Genomic DNA, 20715 nt, shown 5'->3' on the forward strand with positions numbered 1-20715 from the left:
TGCTGTGTATTTAGCGTAACTTGTTCCAATCAACAAAACACAAGTGGCATGAGATGAACTTGTGAATGAGCATCAATGATCAGTCTGCTTTGGCCTTGCAGTGTGAGAGTAAACCAGACGATCTGCAGTGTGTTCATAAACACATATTCTCCTGTAATTAAGCCAACGGGGCATTGGCATACCTGTGTGTCCCCGCAGACTCCGTGTGCCCGCAGAAGCCGACCGGCACGAGCACATTACCAAGGTGACGAAGAGTGCGACCTGCAACGGCCACACTGAACGCCCCCACAGCTGCATCTACAGAGAGACCAGCACAAAGAGAGAAAGAGAGAGAGAGAGAGAGCATTGAAAAGTCTACACATAAGTCACAGTCTGCCTCAAGGTTGTGAGAATGCGTCAACTGTGTTACCTTTCTGTCCTGTGTTCTCTGATCACTCTCTTCCCTGTAAGCCAGCCATGTCTCCTCCTCTTGTCTCCACTTGCTTCCTCAAACAATGTTCAGATCCTGAGAAGACAGAAGGAAGAAGGACAGGGATGAGGTCAAGGGAAGAAAGAAGCAGAACATGTGTTTCTTCAACTATGGGCACTTCTGCTCCTCTGGGTATTGTGATTTGAAACTCCTCTGAAATACACTTTTCAAACTCACGAGTTCATTTCCTTTGTCCACTATTAATTGATGTACTGTACATGCATGACAAGAGAACTATCATTTTGAAGGGGTTTTTTTTCATAATGAGAAAATGTAATTTCCTCCACATCTTACATGTGACACTGTTGTTTTGCTAACACTAATTTCATTGATAAAATTGTATTCATCGTTAATACAAGCAATTGGATATTTTTTATTTAACAAAATCAAATGATTGATTAGTGATGCACAATAACAAATATTTTGTTGACCAGTGATATTTACCTTGATTTTTCTTTATCCTTCAGACATCAAATATCATTTAACATTTATTATTTTTGATATTTTATATCATACCCTTCAGTGACATTGTTGTCTATTTAAGTACACCAACTTCTGATGTAGCTTACACCATAACTGAGAAACAGTTGTATATTATATTTATTTATTATTATATTTTCTTCATTATAATTTTTTTGGTGTAAAACTAAGCCCTATATACATTTAATTGATTGTTTGTCAGTGGATGTGGTTAACATGTTTGGAAAATAATATTGTACAGTATGGTGATACTGGAGAAACTTGATTGATTATGAAGTCAACAGAATTAATTGTTTAAATAATGTATGGAGATTTTGGATTGCCAGAAAATCTAAATGTTTGTGTTTTTCCTCTGTGTGTAAAATACAATAACAAATAATAATAATATTTCTAAGTGCGAATCACAGTTGAATTTGTGGAAAGAAAATATGACATTTTTAAAATGATGTGTTGAAATGATTTATGATTGTCTCACTTAGTAACTAACATAAATGTAATAAAGTATTAATATTCATCATAAAAAATATTAATTAAGACTGCACGTGTGGGTCTAGGGTACTAACATCTACACATAAAAAGCATTTGAAAGTAGCAAAAAAAAATTTAAGGGCATAATATTTAAAAAAATTATGAGACCTTCATGTAACAAAATTAAAAAAGTAGTAGCTAGTTTTAATTAAAAGCAAACCCTAGGACCTAAAAGCTCCCTTTGTTAAAGAAATACCAACATGTATGTGAGAAAATAAAAACAAGAATATGATAATAGAACAGCGCTGAAGAAACGTGAGATTGAAAGGAAAGAAAGAAAAAAGGCCTGAAATGAGGTGTAAGGTCTGAGGACAGAAAGAGAGAGAGGAATAAAAGTACTGATGGAGCGGAGCAACAGAGAAACAGAGATGGGATGAGCAAAAGAAGGGCAGCTTCAGAGAGGGATATCCATCCACCCTCAGGGCGCGATGCAACCCCTGTTCTTCAAAGGCAACCCCGCACACACACACAGGACTGATATATTGTTTACTGTAGTTCACCTACCCGCGGGCTCAAAGTGATCTCACAACCTCATCACACACTCACAGAGACCACCGATCTTGCAAGTTCAATCACATACACATCATGCAGTCATTCTCTCTTTTTCTCTGCTTCTTTCATACATGTGTATAGACATGCCAATACACAGATGCACATGCGCAGTGAATGTGTCCATAAATAAAAGTTGCTAAGAGCAAAAATTACCAGGTCAAAGTCCTGTTTGACTCTTTTACCTTGATAGTAAACACAAACTATTACACACTACTCCCAGCTCCTATTACCTGTGTGTGTGTGTGTGTGTGTGTGTGTGTGTGTGTGTGTGTGTGTGTGTGTGTGTGTGTGTGTGTGTGTGTGTGTGTGTGTGTGTGTGTGTGTGTGTGTGTGTGTGTGTGTGTGTGTGTGTGTGTGTGTGTGTGTGTGTGTGTGTGTGTGTGTGTGTCATAAAAAAATGTGTTTATTACTATTATTATTATTACTTGCATATGACTTGTAATTGCTTTCTAGAGATTTCCCCCATAAATCTCAATGAGGTCACTCTGTCCCCTTGTGGATACACTGAGAATTGCTTTGAATGAAAATGAACCCATGAAAGGAGACCTCATCCAGCATTAGCGTGTGTGTGTGTGTGTGTGTGTGTGTGTGTGTGTGTGTGTGCGTGCGTGCGTGCGTGCGTGCGTGCGTGCGTGTGTGCGTGTGTGCGCGTGTGTGTGTGTGTGTGTGTGTGTGTGTGTGTGTGTGTGTGTGTGTGTGTGTGTGTGCGTGCGCGCGCTGTGTGTGTGACTGAGGATTAGACATGCTAAGCCACAGGCAACAGCACATTGTCCATTCTCTTTACACAGACAGACACACAACAGCATTACTAACAGCTTTGTATTCTGATACATTCATTAGCAAAACCCATAACAGAGTGCATTAGGATACACACAAAAGCTGACTACGCACCTTTACACACATACATAAACTGCCGTCCACAGTCATGACATAGTAAATCATCCTGTTATCTTCACACCATTCTTCTGCACAACAACTCTAATTGCCCTAAACTCATGCAAATGCACCTGTATTTTGCTCACAGGCGAAAGTGTGTGTGTGCTATTTATTAGTGTATTAACTGAAGGACTCTTCACCAGAACAGACCGAGGTGATCATTACGTGAAGTGGGACGGTCTGCGTAGGAAGGTCTGTCAGGAGATTGCTTTGATTTGCATTTGGCTTAACCTTAATGACAAACACAAAGCCATGCACACACTCAGACGCGCTTCATTGACATGCAGAGGCTCAAAAACACCTCTGACTAAGATAAAGAACTGTGCCCTGCATTTAATGTCCGCATCTCCTGCCCGGATTTCAGCATTAAGTATAAACACACATGCAGGTGAGGTGACACGTCGCGGCACACATCCCAAGGTGGAATACTTGGCCCATTTTCCTGTCGAAACTAAAGCACAGCCCCGACTGTACATACCTGCAAGCCGGAGTCATTTAAATTGACCAGTGAATTGTGGATCGAGTTTCCGAGTCTCTCAAAAATGGGGTGCACTAAAATGAAATGGACTCCAATATTACATGCCTGGCTGGCTGATGATAATAAAACCCTTTTAGACTTCTTGACATATCAGTCTTGCAACAGCATGAAAAACGAATTGAGGAAAGAACTATTGGTTTGTTGATAACTCCTTCTTTATTAATGTGACAAGCAAATTGGAAGGAAAGAGTAAAATCGGGTTAAAAATAACTTTTCGGGATGTTAAACTGGCTGACTATTCTGTAGAATTGAATTTCACCTAAAAGACATTATGCTAAATAGCATATTTAATTTTATGCTAATAAAACAGCCTGTGCAATGATTTGTAAAAATTATAATTCTGTCATTTACTCACCCTCGTGTTGTTCCAAACCTGTATTACTTTCTTTCATCTGATAGTTTAAAGAATGTTGGTAACTAAACAGTTTTGGTGACCACGGACTTCCATTGTATGGACAAAAAAAAAAAAAAAAAAAACTCAAAATATCTCCTTTTACGTTCCACAGAAGACAGATAGGCATACCGTTTTAGAACGACATGAGGGTGTGTAAAGTATGATACTGTTTCACATCGAATTTTCTAACGCATCTTATAGTTTTTGACCTCAGTCAGATAGACAGCATATGAAATTTTACACGGATGAAAATGATGCTGTGAGGGATAGACTTATGGCCTTTACAATGCCATGCATATAAAGGTCTAGATCATAAGTCAAAGATATTTTGTCAGCTGAATAATTGGTACCCTGACTAAAGGGGCACATCAGCAACATGGTCTGTTGTCTCAAAAAAAATAAAAATAAAAAAATATATACAGTATATATATAGATACAATGTATATGATGGGTGAGTCAGGATTCTCAAATCAATCTGCTGATGGCTTACCATAACTTAAATATATTAATAAGACACACAGTTCACCCAAAAATGCAAATACTATCATCATTACCTTTCCCTCATATCCTTCCAAACCTGCATCACTCATTTTCTTCTTTGTACACTCAATGTAATGGCAATACTTTGTAACTCAAGAGAGTCAGCAAACTTTGTGTGTGGCTGATTGATCATTTTCAAATTGCTTCAATGATTTTTGGTGAAAGCCTTTGCTCTACTGTGCTCTGCCAGCCAGTGCTTTATACTCCATTACAGCAAAAATACACCTATACTGTCATTCATTTGCCAAAAGCCTTTAAAACACTTGAAAAAGCAAGTCAAATTTTCTGGACAGGTGTATAAAGCGCACATTTCTTTATAAGTGAGTATTTAATAAATGACTTCCTTTAGTGTGCAGAATAAATAATGTCATAAGGCTTCAGAAAGTCATGAGAATTAGCAAATTAAGACAAATTTTACTTGTTTGAGTGAACTATTTTTTTAAGCTGTATATAGAATAAAGTATGACACCCTTTGGCTTTAACTAATTGACTTTTTGCCCTACTTTAAACAGACATTATAATCTAGTATCACAATCTTATTTGGAATTTTTAAGCTTCACCCAAATGTAACATTTTCCTGTACACAAAGGAACAATGTACATATGTAAACGGATTAAGATTATGCTAGTCCTTCTGCTATATTGTCTTATTTTATGCCACAGGGTAATACTCTATGTGTAAGTTGGACTTGGAGATACAATGTGTTTAAAAAAAGTCATTCATTTCCTGTGGTTCTGTTAACTTCCTCATGCCCTTTCACTCTCTCGCTCATTTTCTGCTCTCTCTCTTTCACAAACACACACACGCAAGCCATTTGCAACAACAGACTTGATCCTAAATACACCATTTCATGCTCCGGGACTCAAACAGAGCAGAAAAATGAATCCCTGCAAAACAACTCTATCTTTCCGACGAGAGGCCCCGCCGAAAATGAGCCCAAACGGCGAGAGGGACAACAGAAGTTCTTAAAAGCATCTCGGATTTCGGGGGAAATGCACAATATTGAAATGCGGTGGGAGGCCGAGGCCACCGGTGCATTTATCTGGCTTTTCACTAAAACATTTCCAGCCTGCTGCATTCCCACGTCTTCAGGCAATATCAGTGCGTGCGTTTATGTGCACAAGCAACTGCGGGGAAGCTCGCAGTAAAGCTCCGACAGCCAATCCGAATGGACACGGGGAGTTTCCGCACCGCTGACCCTGCCGTATCAGTGTGCTTGCAGATGAGTACATCAGCTCTCACTCAGCCGATATTACTGGAGATAAACAGGCAATTTCACCACCCTGCACTATAAAGCATCTCATTTCAATATGTATTTACAAGTGTGTGTGTGTGTGTGTGTGTGTGTGTGTGTGTGTGTGTGTGTGTGTGTGTGTGTGTGTGTGTGTGTGTGTGTGTGTGTGTGTGTGTGTGTGTGTGTGTGTGTGTGTGTGTGTGTGTGTGTGTGTGTGTGTGTGTGTGTGTGTGTGTGTGTGTGTGGCAGTGGAGCAGTAAGAGATATCCCTTCTAAGTTTAATCTACAAGACGACAAGACTATACATATACTTTTACCATTTACCTTTTAACACATTGACACATTTACCCTTTTACACACTAAAGCGCACACACATCTAGAAGAAACATCATGACCATGCAAATTGCCCAATCAGATTTTGAATGCAACTTCCAAAAAAATATTTCACAAGTTGACCCTTACATAATCGGATATAGAAGTATGCATATTTGGCGTGCTGTCCGAAGGAGGGCTCCGAGCTCGTCATTTGGCCAGAACCCAGAGTACTTCCCCCATCCCTGGTTGGGATAGAAAATAGTTAAGCGTGAGGAGTTGGGGTGAAGGAGGGATGCTGGAAAATTGTTGTGATACAGAATATATATATATATATATATATATATATATATATATATATATATATATATATATATATATATATACACTGAACAAAATTATAAACGGAACACTTTTGTTTTTGCCCCCATTTTTCATGAGCTGAACTCAAAGATCTAAGACTTTTTATATATTATTAAATATATAAATTAAAGTCAAATATTGTTCACAAATATGTCTAAACCTGTGTTAGTGAGCACTTCTCCTTTGCCGAGATAATCCATCCACCTCACAGGTGTGGCATATCAAGATGCTGATTATACCGCATGATTATTGCACAGGTGTGCCTTAGGCTGGCCACAATAAAAGGCCACTCTAAGGCCTTGTCCACACGAACATGGGTATTTTTATAACCGTGACTTTTTTTACGCGGTTCGCCCGTTCGTCCACACGGAAACGCAGTATCAGGTCACTGAAACCGAACATTTTTGAAAACCCCTGCCAGGGTGAGGATTTTCAGAAACGGCGGTTGCAGTGTTGTCGTGTAGACAGTAAAACCGGAGTTTTTGCCTTGCGACGTCAAAGTGTGCGCCGTTATCCGCTGTGTTTGACGTCTGATTGTGCGCCACTGACGGCTTCTGATTGGCCAACGTGGCTGTACGGTTAGGGTTATATCGCCGCCTGCTGGTGTGGAATGCTTGACGGCGCTTGATAGCGTGTTTTTGCGTTTTCATGTAGACGGAGATTTTTTTTTAAACGCAGGAGGAAAAACTCCGGTTATAAAAATACCCGTGTCCGTGTGGACATGGCCTTAAATGTGCAGCTTTACTGTATTGGGGGGTCCGGGGGGTTCAAAAACCAGTCAGTATCTGGTGTGACCACCATTTGCGTCACGCAGTACAACACATCTCTTTCGCAGAGTTGATCAGGTTGTTGATCAGGTTTGAGTTCAGCTCATGAAAAATGGGGGCAAAAACAAAAGTGTTGCATTTACAATTTTGTTAATTTTGCGTTTATAATTTTGTGTATAAATTTGTATATAATATATAAATATATATATAGTATTTTGATAGTATTTTGTTAATTGTAAACTGTAGGTTAGAGTTCAGAATTTGAACTTGGGTCTGCTTGCACACATGAACTGTTTTGCGACTAGACTTGAGTTTTACTTTTATGGAAATAAATACTAAATTGTTAAAGTGTTGTTGTTGTTGTTTTTAGCTTGTCTCTCAGGCCTAAAACCTGCATGACTTTACTGATTTTTTTAATGTATTTAAAAACATATTAATGCAACTTGATTGGCTCATGCCTGGTGACGTGTATGTAAGTGTTATGATTCCTGTCTTGTGTTCCCCTGGTGCTGGTCATTTGTGGACTTTTATGCAATTTCCTGTTTTGACATCATGGTTTGTGGTCCTTTGTAGTTTTTCTTGTTGATTAGTCCTGATTATTCCCAGGTGTGTCTTGTTTGCCAGTCTCCCCTTGTATATATACCCCAGTGTTTCACATGGTCTTTGTCTGGTGTTGCCCTATAGTGGATTTATTGTGAGAGCCTTTTCAAACCTGTTTTGCCTCTGGTTTGAATTGTTTCTGGTTTTGCTCAGTGTTTGGATTAACCCTTTTCCCTGTATAGGATTTATTTAGGGTTTTGTCGTTGTTTTATCATTAAAGCCTTTCTTACTGCCGTCATTTCTGAACGACCACAAGTAAAAGTAGGAAAAGATTTTCACCAATTCCAGCATGTGTCTTCCCCAAAGCAGTTTATAAGCTGGTGTGCTTCAGGTATAAAAATCTGTATCTAAGCAAATCTCTACTGTCACTGTTTTTTTTTTCTTTAGCTTCAAGCCCAAGGGTAATATGATGACAAGGGTACTGAGTTAAAGTTACAGAAGAATTGATCTTCATTGCACTTAAGTCCCATCCACAGCCTGTTGCTCAGACTGGAGTCACAGTCCCCAAGATCCAATGACTCCACCAGACAGTTTTTTCCCCCTCTCTTCCATTTCCTCACAGACCCAGCAAAAAGAAATATCTGTAACCAGAGTCTTTCCTTCCAGGACTGTGTGTGTGTCTGTGTGTGCGTACATGCTTGCCTTCTAACTTTAAAAAGACACTCCCCATAAGATTTCAACACATCACATTTAAACCCTCTGAATTTGATGTGGAGTTAGTACAAAGCTGAAGTTCAGAGCTCACAGCTCATTTGCTGAGGTGCTGCTTCTCACGGCAGTGTCTTGAGACGGCCCAGACGCTCTTAACTGTCCAATTAGCTTTGCTCTGATGTACAAGCTCCATTAAGATCAGCATGATGACCTCATTTTAACTAAATGAGATGCTTCACTGCTTCATTTGTTCACACAAGCTGTGACTTTTGTATTCAGCCCATATATTCAATTTAAACAACTTGTTTAATTTGTACTGTATATGACTAATTGTGTTTTTGTTTACTTTTTGTGGCCAAAATTACTGAAAAATGTCATCAGTGTCGTGTTCAGAGGCTGTTTTTGCCCTGTTTTGATCCTGCTTGAGTTCCATTGTTAGTTTTCAAGGATGGTAATTAGTTCTGATTAGTTTCCTATAGGTTAGGTTTCCTAGATTAGTGATTCTGTTCAGCTGTTTGTCATCAGTTACCCTTGTTCGCTCCTATTTAAGTCCTGAGTTCCTGTTTCCAGCATTATTGAATGTTGAGATGTTGTGTTTTTGTTATTCTCCAAGTTATCTCCTGGGTTTTCTTCTTTGTGGAATTATTAAAGAGTTATTTGTTTAAATTCTCCTTTATCGTGGGCTTGACCAGTCTGTGACACTTAGGCATTAGCCAAACCATTTTGTATCGGTCCTTAAAAGGAACAGCGAATCACAAAAGACTATATTCATTCATTTCTAAAAATACCTTTTATATGGTCTGTATAAAAACAATTATTATCATTTCTAATTAGAATTAATTATGAACAGGAGAATGAAGTCCTCCATTATATTTCACTGTGTGTTAAATGATAAATCTAGACAGGTTCCTGTGTGCTTTATGAAGGTATAGCGTACTACAGCACTTACAGGCTAATAAACGTTTTGCCCCAAAGCAGTACAATCTGCTATACTACGCTTTTTGTCTTTTCTTTTTTTTTACAATCACACCATTTACCAACTCACAGCATTGTGCACCAACATCTCTCAGCCATCTGTCCGACTCTTACCGTCAGTTCATAACACAAGGAAAAAAATCTTTGAAAAGTTACTTGTGTCTGAAATTTTGTAAATTGGATCCGTAATTACACTTGACCATGACCATTAGGGCAAAAAATTATAAACGAGATCTCTTTATTATCTTAATTGTTTATGTTAGACAGCAAAAAAGTCCTCCTCCAGTTTCTCTCCTAAAAAATACCCTTTTAAAAGAGATCTTAACATTATGACCTTGAATATTTATCCTCAAATTCTTCCAAAATCACTATTTAATTTTCATTTTATAAAGCTCTAAACTTATATTATAAGTCAAATTCTAAATAGTTTTGTATGAAATTTTAGGAGAAACATCTGAGACCAAGATGATGCTTGCTTGAGTCAGAACTGGGAACCAAGTAACCACTGAGCAAATTAAAAAAAAAGTTTAAGGGGATGTTGAGAATCACAATATGCCGAATATCAATACAGAATGAAGACTTGAAAAAGCCACACACAAAAAAAACAGCCAAAACTCTGTAGAAACACAAAACCATTCATGGATCTGTGGATTAGTGCAAAATCTACTGACAGCCTATAAAATGTAACTTTTTGCCCATTCTGATCTGTCTCATAAATCAAATGATTAACCACATGAAGGAAACAAAAGTCAGAAAGTGTGCAGCAGTAAAACCAAACAGCCTGTCACCATAGTGTGTCCTCTTTCTCTTTTTCTTTCTCTCTGTGATAAATGCACTGCTCTTTTTTATTGTCCCTGTGTTTGGTGACCCTGACACTATGTCCTGTTTGGATGTGGATTTGGACAATCAATGAGATTGGTCCGCCGCTGTCGGAGCCGGGGTCTTTCTCCTTGTCCTCATCCCCGCAAAGGCGTGCTGAGGCCGGCCACTGTCCCGATTATCTCACACCCCTCTATCGCTAATGCCCAGACTCCTGCAGGCTGCCGCGTAATTATAATAATGACTAAACGTGCCGGGCGTGCAAAGAGATCAGCCGAAGGAGAAAGGGGGAACGGAGACGGGAAAAGAAAAAAAAGGAGAGAAAGAGCAAGTGAGTGTGATCAATTGTTAATTTTACAAAGTCACTGAGATGTGTCAGCGGTGTCAATAAGTGAATTAATTTGTCTGTGGGGCTCTGGAGTGTAACACCGTATTGCTGTGTTCCCTCAGGAGCGCGGCCCGTCTAACCTCTCGTACTTATTCTCCCTTTTACACACACTGGCTTTTATACACATCAGGACACACACACACACACTCAAACCAAACTCCCAAGTTACTCGGCACCATGAAAAATCTTTGGATTTACAGTTCTCATACAAAGGTGTCAATGCAGTCAGATCAGTAATATTGTTGAATATTAAGTGTCCCCAACTAAGCATATCAGAGGCGAAACCAGTTCTCCTCTGGCCAACAAACAAACACTGTATGATTATGATTCAGGCGGCATCACGGGTCAGAAGTCAGATTGGGATCGGAACATTCAAGCATTTAATCCAGGTTCCATCTGGTTGAAGATCGGTTTCATCACGCCGGTATGGAAATGGGTTTTGTCAGCTTTATTTCTATCGTCTCTTAGCTGTATATAATCAGTGTAACGCATGGCCTTGAGCGGCTTATTGCTTTAATAAATCAGACTTAATGCTTTAAACACCTTACAGTGCACAGAGATGCTCTCACTCGACTGCAGTGAGCAAACCAATGTATAGTTAATCACACAGACAATAAAGCTATCCATCATTCGGATTAATCATAACCATTACAAGCGCAGACACACAAAGAGGTGTAAACTTGCACACACAAATACAAACAGTTTATAGACTCTCCATCTGTATATATATACAATCACACCATTTACCACCTGACAGCATTGTGCACCAACATATATATATATATAGACCCTAGGTCACACTTTATATTAGGTGTCTTTAACTACGTACTTACATAAAAAAATAGGTAGTGCACTTACCGTTTTTATGTTGTATTGCAAAACACTTTTTCTGCTATATTGAGGAGGGATACGGGTAAGGTTACAGGTTTGGTGACAGGTTTGGTAAGGTTACAGGTTTGGTTTGGAGACAGGTTTGGTGTTATGACTATAGGTTTATGGGTGTGTTAAAGGAACAGGTCGACTTTTTGGGACGGAGTGATTAGCGCAACACTCTGAGCGAACTCTCTGCTCCTCACCACAGGGTTTCTCGGGTGCTGCAAATCACTCCGCCCAAGTATCAGTGCTTCGCCTTCTGAGAATATAGTTCCCAGTATGTATGCGGTTGGAAAGATGGCTGTCTCTCATGTGACCTTGTTATTTGTACACCCTGTGACTATACAAATCACAACATGTAAATAGGAAAATGTTGGCGTTATTTTGTCACTTATTGGGAGCAGTGTGCTAGCTGGAGCCGTTTATCTCCAGTCTTTGTGCTAAGCTAGGCTAGCGGTGCGCGTCAGACAGAGTTACGGCACGCACGGAGATGAGAAGGGTATGTATGGACTTATCTAACTCTGGGGGATACGCTGAATAAGCTAAATTCCAAAAAAGTCAGCGTGTTCCTTTAAGGTTTAAGGGTCAAAATTGTAGCTATAGATGTAATTACAAAAAATAATTGCAGCTGTAATTATATGCAGGTATTAATTTTTTTACATAAATACAATGAAAAAACATTAATGTTCAAAATAAGTGTATTGTATCAAATTATTAGTTTAAATGTTACATAGTAGTTAAAGACACTTATATAGTGGGAGATAAATGTGTTAAATGTGTCTGTCTTTCGTGCCTCTTCATAAAGGTGCATGGCGCCCCTGAATTGTTATGTATTAAAGCACATTTTAATACAGCTTGAATGGCTCAAGGTCTGTCCTCTGGTGACAAATGCACATGTCAGATGATTTTCACCATGTATTTTCATCAAAACCGCATTTGTCATCAGGTGTGCGTAGAAGCCTAGACGCATGCAGTTTATAGACTCTCCACCTCTTGAGATTTCAATCCTCACAATAGGTTTGAAAGCTCATACGAGCCACTGAAAAGACAACACAGGTTTATCGATAGAGATTGTTGTGAGCTGACTGAGAATCTGTACAATTGAAAAGCAACATTTTGGTTCCATTTGCTTGGGCCACAAAAGCACTTAAAGCCGCCCACAAAACTGATGCACATTTAATAGCTTATTCTTTTCGTTCAGAGTTGTAACCTGAATACTGAAGGCATTGCTTTACAATCCACTAGAGGACACTGTAAAAAAAAATTATATGATCAATAATTTATGACAATATATGTTTTTACATTGCTTTAACTCATCAAAAAAAGTTAACCAATTAGTTATACAAGATTCAACTCATTTTCAGTTTAATGCAATTTAAGTTGAAATGATTTAAATATCCAGGTTGATTATACTTAAAAATCTAAGGCAGCAACTTTTTCTTTTACAGTGTAGGGTTTGGGGTTATAATGTTATTGTGTGTGCGTGCGTGCGTGTTTAACACAACAGCGCTGGCTTCTGGTGTGGTAACACCTCAACATATTTTAATTTAAATCTGACAGCTCTCACTGACACTGCTCAGATCAGACTGAAGTGCATGCCTATTCGATGTATCCCATGCTAAAGCCAAAGAGCTTTTTCCTTTAGCCTGTTATTTAAAGCAAATCCCACTGAAATGGGTGTCATCCATTCTGAGTGGAATAAACCAATCCAAACCGCCACTCACTGCAGAAAAGCAGGAGGGCTTCGACGCTGTTTAATACCATCAGGACAGACAGTAAAAATTGTAAAGCTATGTTAATAAGAAAAAAATATGATAGAAGAGATAATGGATAGGATGAGCCAGTACCCTTACAAAAAATCAGATGGCACATTTGATATAGACCATGTTACTGAATTATTATATTCATATAGTATGTGCATACTGCAAGGTATTTCAAATAATATCATGTAAAAAAAAATCATGATCATGCTGTACAACCCTGAATTTTTTATTTATTTTTGCAAATGTGTACATTATGTACTAATGTTTTTTTCAAATTTCTATAAATGACCATATACATATACCATGAGGTTCTTTCCAGACAAAACTTATCAAGTATTGACGTGTTTGAGAATCAACCTGCATATTACACAGCTACTCACTAATAAATAACTGAATAGAAATGAAAATTATGAGATAAATTTTTTTTTTTATATATATATATATATATATATATATAATATTATTGTATAATTTTACCAGTAGTATATGTTACTGTCCTAAAAGCTATCATCCTAAAAGTACAATATAATGAGCAAAACAATTAACCAAGCAACAACATGAACAGTGCACAATATTACAGTAATATTAAGTCATCTGAGGTGATTTTCACTGCAATCAATAACTGAGATGCAAGATGCTGCCAGTTGCGTTTGTATGAAACAAGAAAGAGTGTGAATATGAAGTACTGGTTTGTGTAACCCGGATGAGCAGTCTGATGCGGCGTTGATATGGACAACAGTGAATTTTTGAACATATATCTGTTTCCTATCCTATGTGAACAAACTTGCTTTAGTATTTTATAGCTCTGATGTATTTGTGCGCTTTCATTCAACTCTCTTAAACTTTGTTGTTGAATAATGTGCCCTCTCAGACCTCCCTTGTTGTTTAAGGTTTCAGGGCCAAGTGGTGTGAAGTGACTACGTGAGAGAGGAGAAAAGAGTCTCCCGAGGCCCGGCTCCCTCCAGTATCTCTGTTTTTCACTGTCAGCACTCGCGGAGCCCCGGTATTGAGACCTGCGTCCAGCGGAGCATTGAGGTTTGTGAGGGAAAGAAGAATGAGCGAACTGGGGGAGAAAATGGCCATCAGGGACAATCTCATTTACAGATGAGAGACTTTCCCATCACTGCCTTCTGTTCCTCGTGAATCTCTCACTCTGTCTCTCCCTCCATCATTAATTTCTTTCTAACCCCTTTCGATTTATATGGCTCCCTCCTTCTCTTTAATGACCCTCCCACCATCTCTCTTTGTGCGGTGCTCTCTCACTCTGCCTCTCCCCCGGTCCTTGTCCGTTCTAAGAGCATCCATCCATCACGGCAGCACAGAGTGGATTGGCTAATGCCAGCTCAGAGCTCAGAGAGCAGATCTGACCAGCTGAGCTGCTCACAATCCGTGCCTTATCTATCAGAGATCCCCCCGAGCGTCCCTCGTTCCCCCTCTCCATCCCACCACACCCCTCCCTCGTATATGAACACGACTCGTCCTCCCATGCATGTACTAAATGAGAACTATATATATATATATATATATATAGTCAAACCAAAATGTATTCAGACACCTTCAACATTTCTCACATTAGTATAGTTTATTCGCTATAGTTTAGAAGTGGTAATAAAATATGACAAGAACTTGTTCTTGTAGTTATCAAATCAGTTGATATTTCATTGGTTTTGGCCATCCTTCGGTTAGACTGTCTCACAAATGAATAAGGTTGAATAGCTGTCAGCTGTTAAATTTAAGAAGACAATAATACCAATTTAGGTCGACCAATGCAAGCAATGCTTGATTTTGTTCAGTCTGTGGTGTAAAAAGGTCGCATTAGCAATTAAAGAAAAAACATGAATAATCTGTAATCTGAATAGTCTGAATAATTTTTGGTATGTATGAATTTTGAATTTTGAATTTGAATGAATTTTTCGCTGTATGATGAATTTTTGGGTATAATATGTCACAGTTTACTTTAATTTGCTATCCTCACTTACATACAGTAAATGAACAATAGTGTCCTGCACCCACTAGTAAAAATAATATAAAACTTATGGTGTCTGAATTTGGCGTGTGTGTGTGTGTGTGTGTGTGTGTGTGTGTGTGTGTGTGTGTGTGTGTGTGTGTGTGTGTGTGTGTGTGTGTGTGTGTGTGTGTGTGTGTGTGTGTGTGTGTGTGTGTGTGTGTGTGTGTGTGTGTGTGTGTGTTTCGGGTAATTATCTGAAAACCTAGCCTAAATATCAAGGTCAACTTCAATTGTATTAGGTCATATTAATAAAAGATTGATGCTGCAATAAACCCATAAAACACAAAAGAAAAGAAAAGAAAAGAAAAGAAAAGAAAAGAAAAGAAAAGAAAAGAAAAGAAAAGAAAAGAAAAGAAAAGAAAAGAAAAGCAGGTTACGAGTTAATGCTAAGACACAGAACTGACATCAAGAGGGGAAACCAATCGACTGCAGGCAGCCGCCCAGATGTGCTCTTCCACGGTGCACATGCTCTCTCTCTCTCACACACACACACACACACACCCTCTTTCTCTCCTACATCTCGCTCAAAGGGAACACTGTGATTCAAGGCCCAAATTAAAGGGATGACAGTGTGCGTGACAGAGTTGGAAAAACACATGTGTAGGTCTTCTTACGCACAGGTTTCGTTGAGCAATCTCCGCTAGGCTCAGCTGTGCTGCTTGGCTGTTAATGTAAGTGTCGATGACAATTAAGTCGCGTTGCAATTCTCGCCCAACCTCGGTTAAACTAATGACACGACTGTCTCTGCAGCGCGCCGCGGAGGAAGCGAAACAAAGGGGGAATAATGAATCGCTCTCAATACTTATTGGATAGAACAAATGGCAGGGAAGCGGGAAAGAGGTGGAGATGAAGATGAAAAGCAATTTCTACATGATGTCACGAGGTTGGTGCGTTTAGCACTTCGCGCTTCAGCCGAGCAGCTCTATTCCTTCTCCATTGAGAGAGCATTCAAAGCGCGTTAAAAGCGCCAGATCAGCGAATCGCTGTTTCGATGTGCTAATAAGCAGCTCAGAAACCCAAACTGATCGCTCATTAAGTCTCCTTACGCACTAAAGCGTTCATACAGTGTGCGAATACAATGGCTTCAAGGTGGGGCGACTATTAAAAAATAATTCAAGTAAATCATTGATTAATGTAAATGTAATTTTCCGTGCGCATCTGTCGAGGTTAATCTCGCGCTGCGCAAACTGCAATATGTAGGCTACTCGCCACTAGCGCGGTGTAAATTATCTAACATATTTTTGGAAAGTTTATTTGTGATATGCAAATCTATGATAAACTCATATTTGTTACGTTTTATGTAAAGCCCAGAAAACCGATCGCGATGGAAAGCGCGCGACGGAAAGCGCGGTGTTGTTATGGTTACCTCCTTTGGCAGACGCAACTTCTGTTCGTTTCCGTCTGTTTGGCAAAAGGTGAAAATACGCAAGTCTGGCTAACGTGTGATCTAACTTTTATCACTACTTAAATGTTTTAAACCCCTTACATGCTATTTACATGAGTGGGGTGAAATTGTACTTTTTCTTTAACTGAGAAGTACAACTTTAAGTGCGTCGTTAAGGGTGGTTTAAGGTCCAAAGATGTTGAACAAAGGCCGAAATTATGTCCAATATGCTCAGGAGATTGTCGCCTCCAATTGTGCGCAAATACTGCCAAACAGAAATTGCGCATCATCTTAGATGCGCTAAAGTTATTTAACATTCTTAATACATGGCAGCGCGCGTTACGTGGATCATCATAAATGATCTCTGTCGCTCTCACTTATTTGTTGTGCTCCTTAGGAAGGAAACGTAACAGCATTAGCATTAGGTACAATATTGTGTATTCATAGATCATCTGGTTTAAGCCACATGCACTGCCACCACGCAACATGTGAACCTGTCATTGGAACAAGAAGAGGATGAGGAGGACGAGGAGGAGGAGGAGGAGGAAGAACTAGTGGGAGGCGCTCATTTAGTCACACTGTCACTCAAATCATTTGTTAAGAATATTGTTTTAATATAAAATAAAAGGCCCGCATAAAGTTATGCCTGTTCAATTTAAGATTGTCACGTGGCATGCGCAGACTGCAGAGGATCGTTTCAAATTAGATTTGTATCAAGACTTTTAACAATTGTTTTCGTGTTTGTAAAGATCAAGATGCATTCACACTATTTATTAAATATCCCTTTGACTCGGATATACTGCAAAAACGGATACAAAAAAGATCCGTTTAAGTTGCACCCATTGGACTTAATTTACGAACGTTTTTACGTGCTACAGATAACGATGCTTTTAGGAAAGCGCGCTACTTGCGTGCGACTAACGCTCTGCTTAGCGTTTATGGAAACCCAGCCAATATCAATTTGCAGCCAACAACTAATCAATGTCACAGTTTAAGCCGAAGACCGACCCAAAAGAGAGGATGAAAAGCAGTTTACCTCCGTTTATGAAAGCGAGGGCATTCTCCTTGCTTCAAATGTGACAGGAGTCTGATGACAGATGTTTGTTTTAAACGAGCTCACTTTCTACTAACTCCAGCCAAGCTCGAACTCGATAGCCGCCTGTCCATCACACGGAGAGCGAAACGGAGAGTTCATGAACCGAATTTGCCCATTATTTTGCGAATCTCTTCGCCAAACATCACCGACGGGATGAACGAGAGAGGATGAAAAAGAAAAAGCGAAAAGCACCGTCAGCGATTGAATCTCAGAAAAGAAGTGCGTAAATCCATATGGAGGTTAGTAGACTAATGGCCTTATAATGTTCCAGGCATGCTTGTTAGGTTATTAACAGCTGTCTTCCTGCGGAACCGCTGGGACTGTGAGTGATGAGGAAGTCTGGGATGATAACTGCGCCTCACACACTCCTCCCGAGCTGCGATCGATTTGACAAGAGAACTGCGAACTTGCCTTGCTTATTCCGCGCACGTGCGTCGGCTGCACCCCCGCCCCGCGCGCGCGATCTTTCAAGTAGCCACGCTAACTGATGTCATAGCTTACAAGTGTTGAAGTGAGCGGCTGTACTATAACGACAGCCTGGCAAAAAAAAAGTGTGTGGAAAGGTTTTTAGTTTTTTACACCTCCAACCTGCCCTGCCTCGAAGCGCGGTCTGGTTTTACCATGCGCTCAAACAGGTTAATCCTTTAAAGATCGATTTTGTCTATTTCGTTCAGTCTCAGCCGGGGACTCTTTAGATTTCTATCATGTGGCAAATGATGTTATCAATAGCCAATCACAGCCTGACACCCCTCAAAGTTGAGCCTGTGAAATGAAATCTCCATCAACGGTTTCCATCATAAAAACCAGTGCTGGATGCGCCTGTACCATATCCTACACCAAAAGGTCATTTAGAGGTTTAACATCTGATACCCCTGACATTTTTTTTATTTTCTCATTATCGCACTACGTCTGACTTAAGAAGAGATATAAAAGTCCTGGGTTAAGCCACATACACACCAACTACCCTTTGATATGCGTCTCCAATCCCCGGTCGTCTCGGATAGGAAATTGGAATCTTTGTCTCCTTCATGTATAAAAAAAAAGAGATAAAAGGGGTATTCGGTACAACAAGAAATATAACCCATTTGAATCCTCATTTTAAAAGTACTGCCATTGCACTCAATATTCCATGCAATTTATTTTCACCATTGAACATCCTCTTCGGCCCGGACATTTACCTAATAAAATATTAACCACAGACAACCTTGTGAAGCTCTCTAGATGTTCGCTACTTGTTTTCACGGACCTCGGGCAAAATTGCTAGCCAATTGCACTTTTGCAGAGAGAATGTAAGGAGTCATCACATGTTGTGGCGCCATGTGTAGAATATTTAGATGTGGCTATAGGCTAGTGTACAAGTGATCACGTGAGAAGAAGCATCTGTCTTGGTTGATCAGATCATCAAAGGTATATCAATTAATAAGCTTCCCAAAAAGAAACCTATAAGTGCATGTGTCAAATATGTAGCATAACACATTATTGCACTTGTGTTTGCATAATATTCTGTCATTTACATCTCTATGAGGAAATGATAGATCAAATGTAGCCTATAATCTACAAAGCAACAAGGCAGCGACTACAATTGGACATTATGGAGTTCATTTCAGCACCATGGACAGCTCACAATGGACTTCCATTCGTCAGTCAAGCAAGTTGGCTGCTTCAGAAGAACTGACAGCTCCAAGAATGAATGTTTTGCATATAACTTACAGCATTTAATGTACGACTGGCATATGAGAGAATACAAGTCGTAATAATGCTGACAGAGTCGAATTGGAGGAAAGGGCACAAAAGTCTTTTATCAGAGAGCTTGTGTTATAGGATCCCCGCTGAGACTTCTTCCTTCTGAGATTGTTCTCTCGGAGGACTGAGCATTATGGAAATGTCTGATCATAACTTGAGGAATATTTCTTCCAACACAATCAATATTTCCACATTTATCCTCTGAAAGAGAATGTTTTCTTGCTTTGTGGGACGCCTGTAGAAGTGGGTATGTAAGATGAGCCGTTGGTAATTGATTTATTTCTGTTCAGTGGTGAGAATTTTTTTTCTTCTTCTTCGTGAGATGAATCAGATTAAGCCACGTTGATACACGCAGGATAATGGATATTATGCATGAAGACAATGGAAATGGGTGATGGATGATAACAAACAAATCTAATCTCGGTTCCAAAGCAGGCAAGAATGGGAGAATCATAACTGAACAGTGCCGAAGGATCATTGCGTAGCACTCTGTCGAAAGTCAGAGCGAAAATTCATTTCCTGAAATATTGACACTCAGGGAAGAAGGATAAAAGAGACTGTGTGTCATATAAAGCCAAAACACAGCAGGGCCAGACAGGAAAGTTGGGCCTACAAACAGCCTGACAGATTTTGGCAATAAATATTCCTTTTTCATTAAATCATGCACTGAGTTTTTTGGGTCATTAAAAGAGTCTCTAATGTGCAAACAGTGACAATAAAAAACTAACACCATTGTGTTACTTAAGGCATCAACAACAACAACAAAAAAAACGTATTAATGTTTTATTTCATTTGCATTTATTTAGTAAACAATATGGAAATAAAAAATAGAAATTTGTACTGATAAATATATTCAATATTAATAAAAATAAAAGCTATTATTTGTAATTTGTCTCTTTGTATACATTTTAGATTTTATTGCGCATATTCTACTTGAAAATGTTACACATTGAACCTTTTACACTGTAAAAAGTGCAATAAATACCATAAAGAGCTATTTCTACCTGACTTAATGCATCAAAAAGTTGCTTTGTTGGTATAAATCAATGTATTTACTTAGGGATGTTGACTAATATTTTTGACTTTAATAAAATCAGGTAATTTAGATGTTACCATTACCATTTTTTTACTGATAGGCTATAATAAACTAATTAAATAAACTCTTGTTTCTTCTTTTTGTCACTAGCTCTAGGTTAGCTCAAGTTTCTATACTATAAAATATTCATATTTAAACTTTTAAGCATAATCAACTTAGTTTTGCAAGTCATTTCAACTTAAATTATATCAAACTGACTTGAATCT

At 39.0% G+C, this 20715-nt stretch overlaps 1 protein-coding gene across 1 annotated transcript in view; it reads right to left on the bottom strand.

The window, feature by feature from the left end:
• The window catches only part of tafa4b (TAFA chemokine like family member 4b), a 32520-nt gene extending 32094 nt beyond the window's left edge, over nucleotides 1-426 (bottom strand). The window contains exons 1-2 of the mRNA XM_079597331.1: nucleotides 410-426; nucleotides 183-297 (exon numbers count right to left, since the gene is read on the bottom strand). Coding sequence (XP_079453457.1) covers nucleotides 183-297 — 115 coding nt within the window. The 5' untranslated portion in view covers nucleotides 410-426. The remainder of the gene's footprint in view (nucleotides 1-182; nucleotides 298-409) is intronic.
• Between the last annotated feature and the right edge of the window lie 20289 nt (nucleotides 427-20715).

The sequence above is a fragment of the Phoxinus phoxinus genome (assembly GCF_949152265.1).
Source record: "Phoxinus phoxinus genome assembly, chromosome: 22".
NCBI lineage: Eukaryota > Metazoa > Chordata > Actinopteri > Cypriniformes > Leuciscidae > Phoxinus > Phoxinus phoxinus.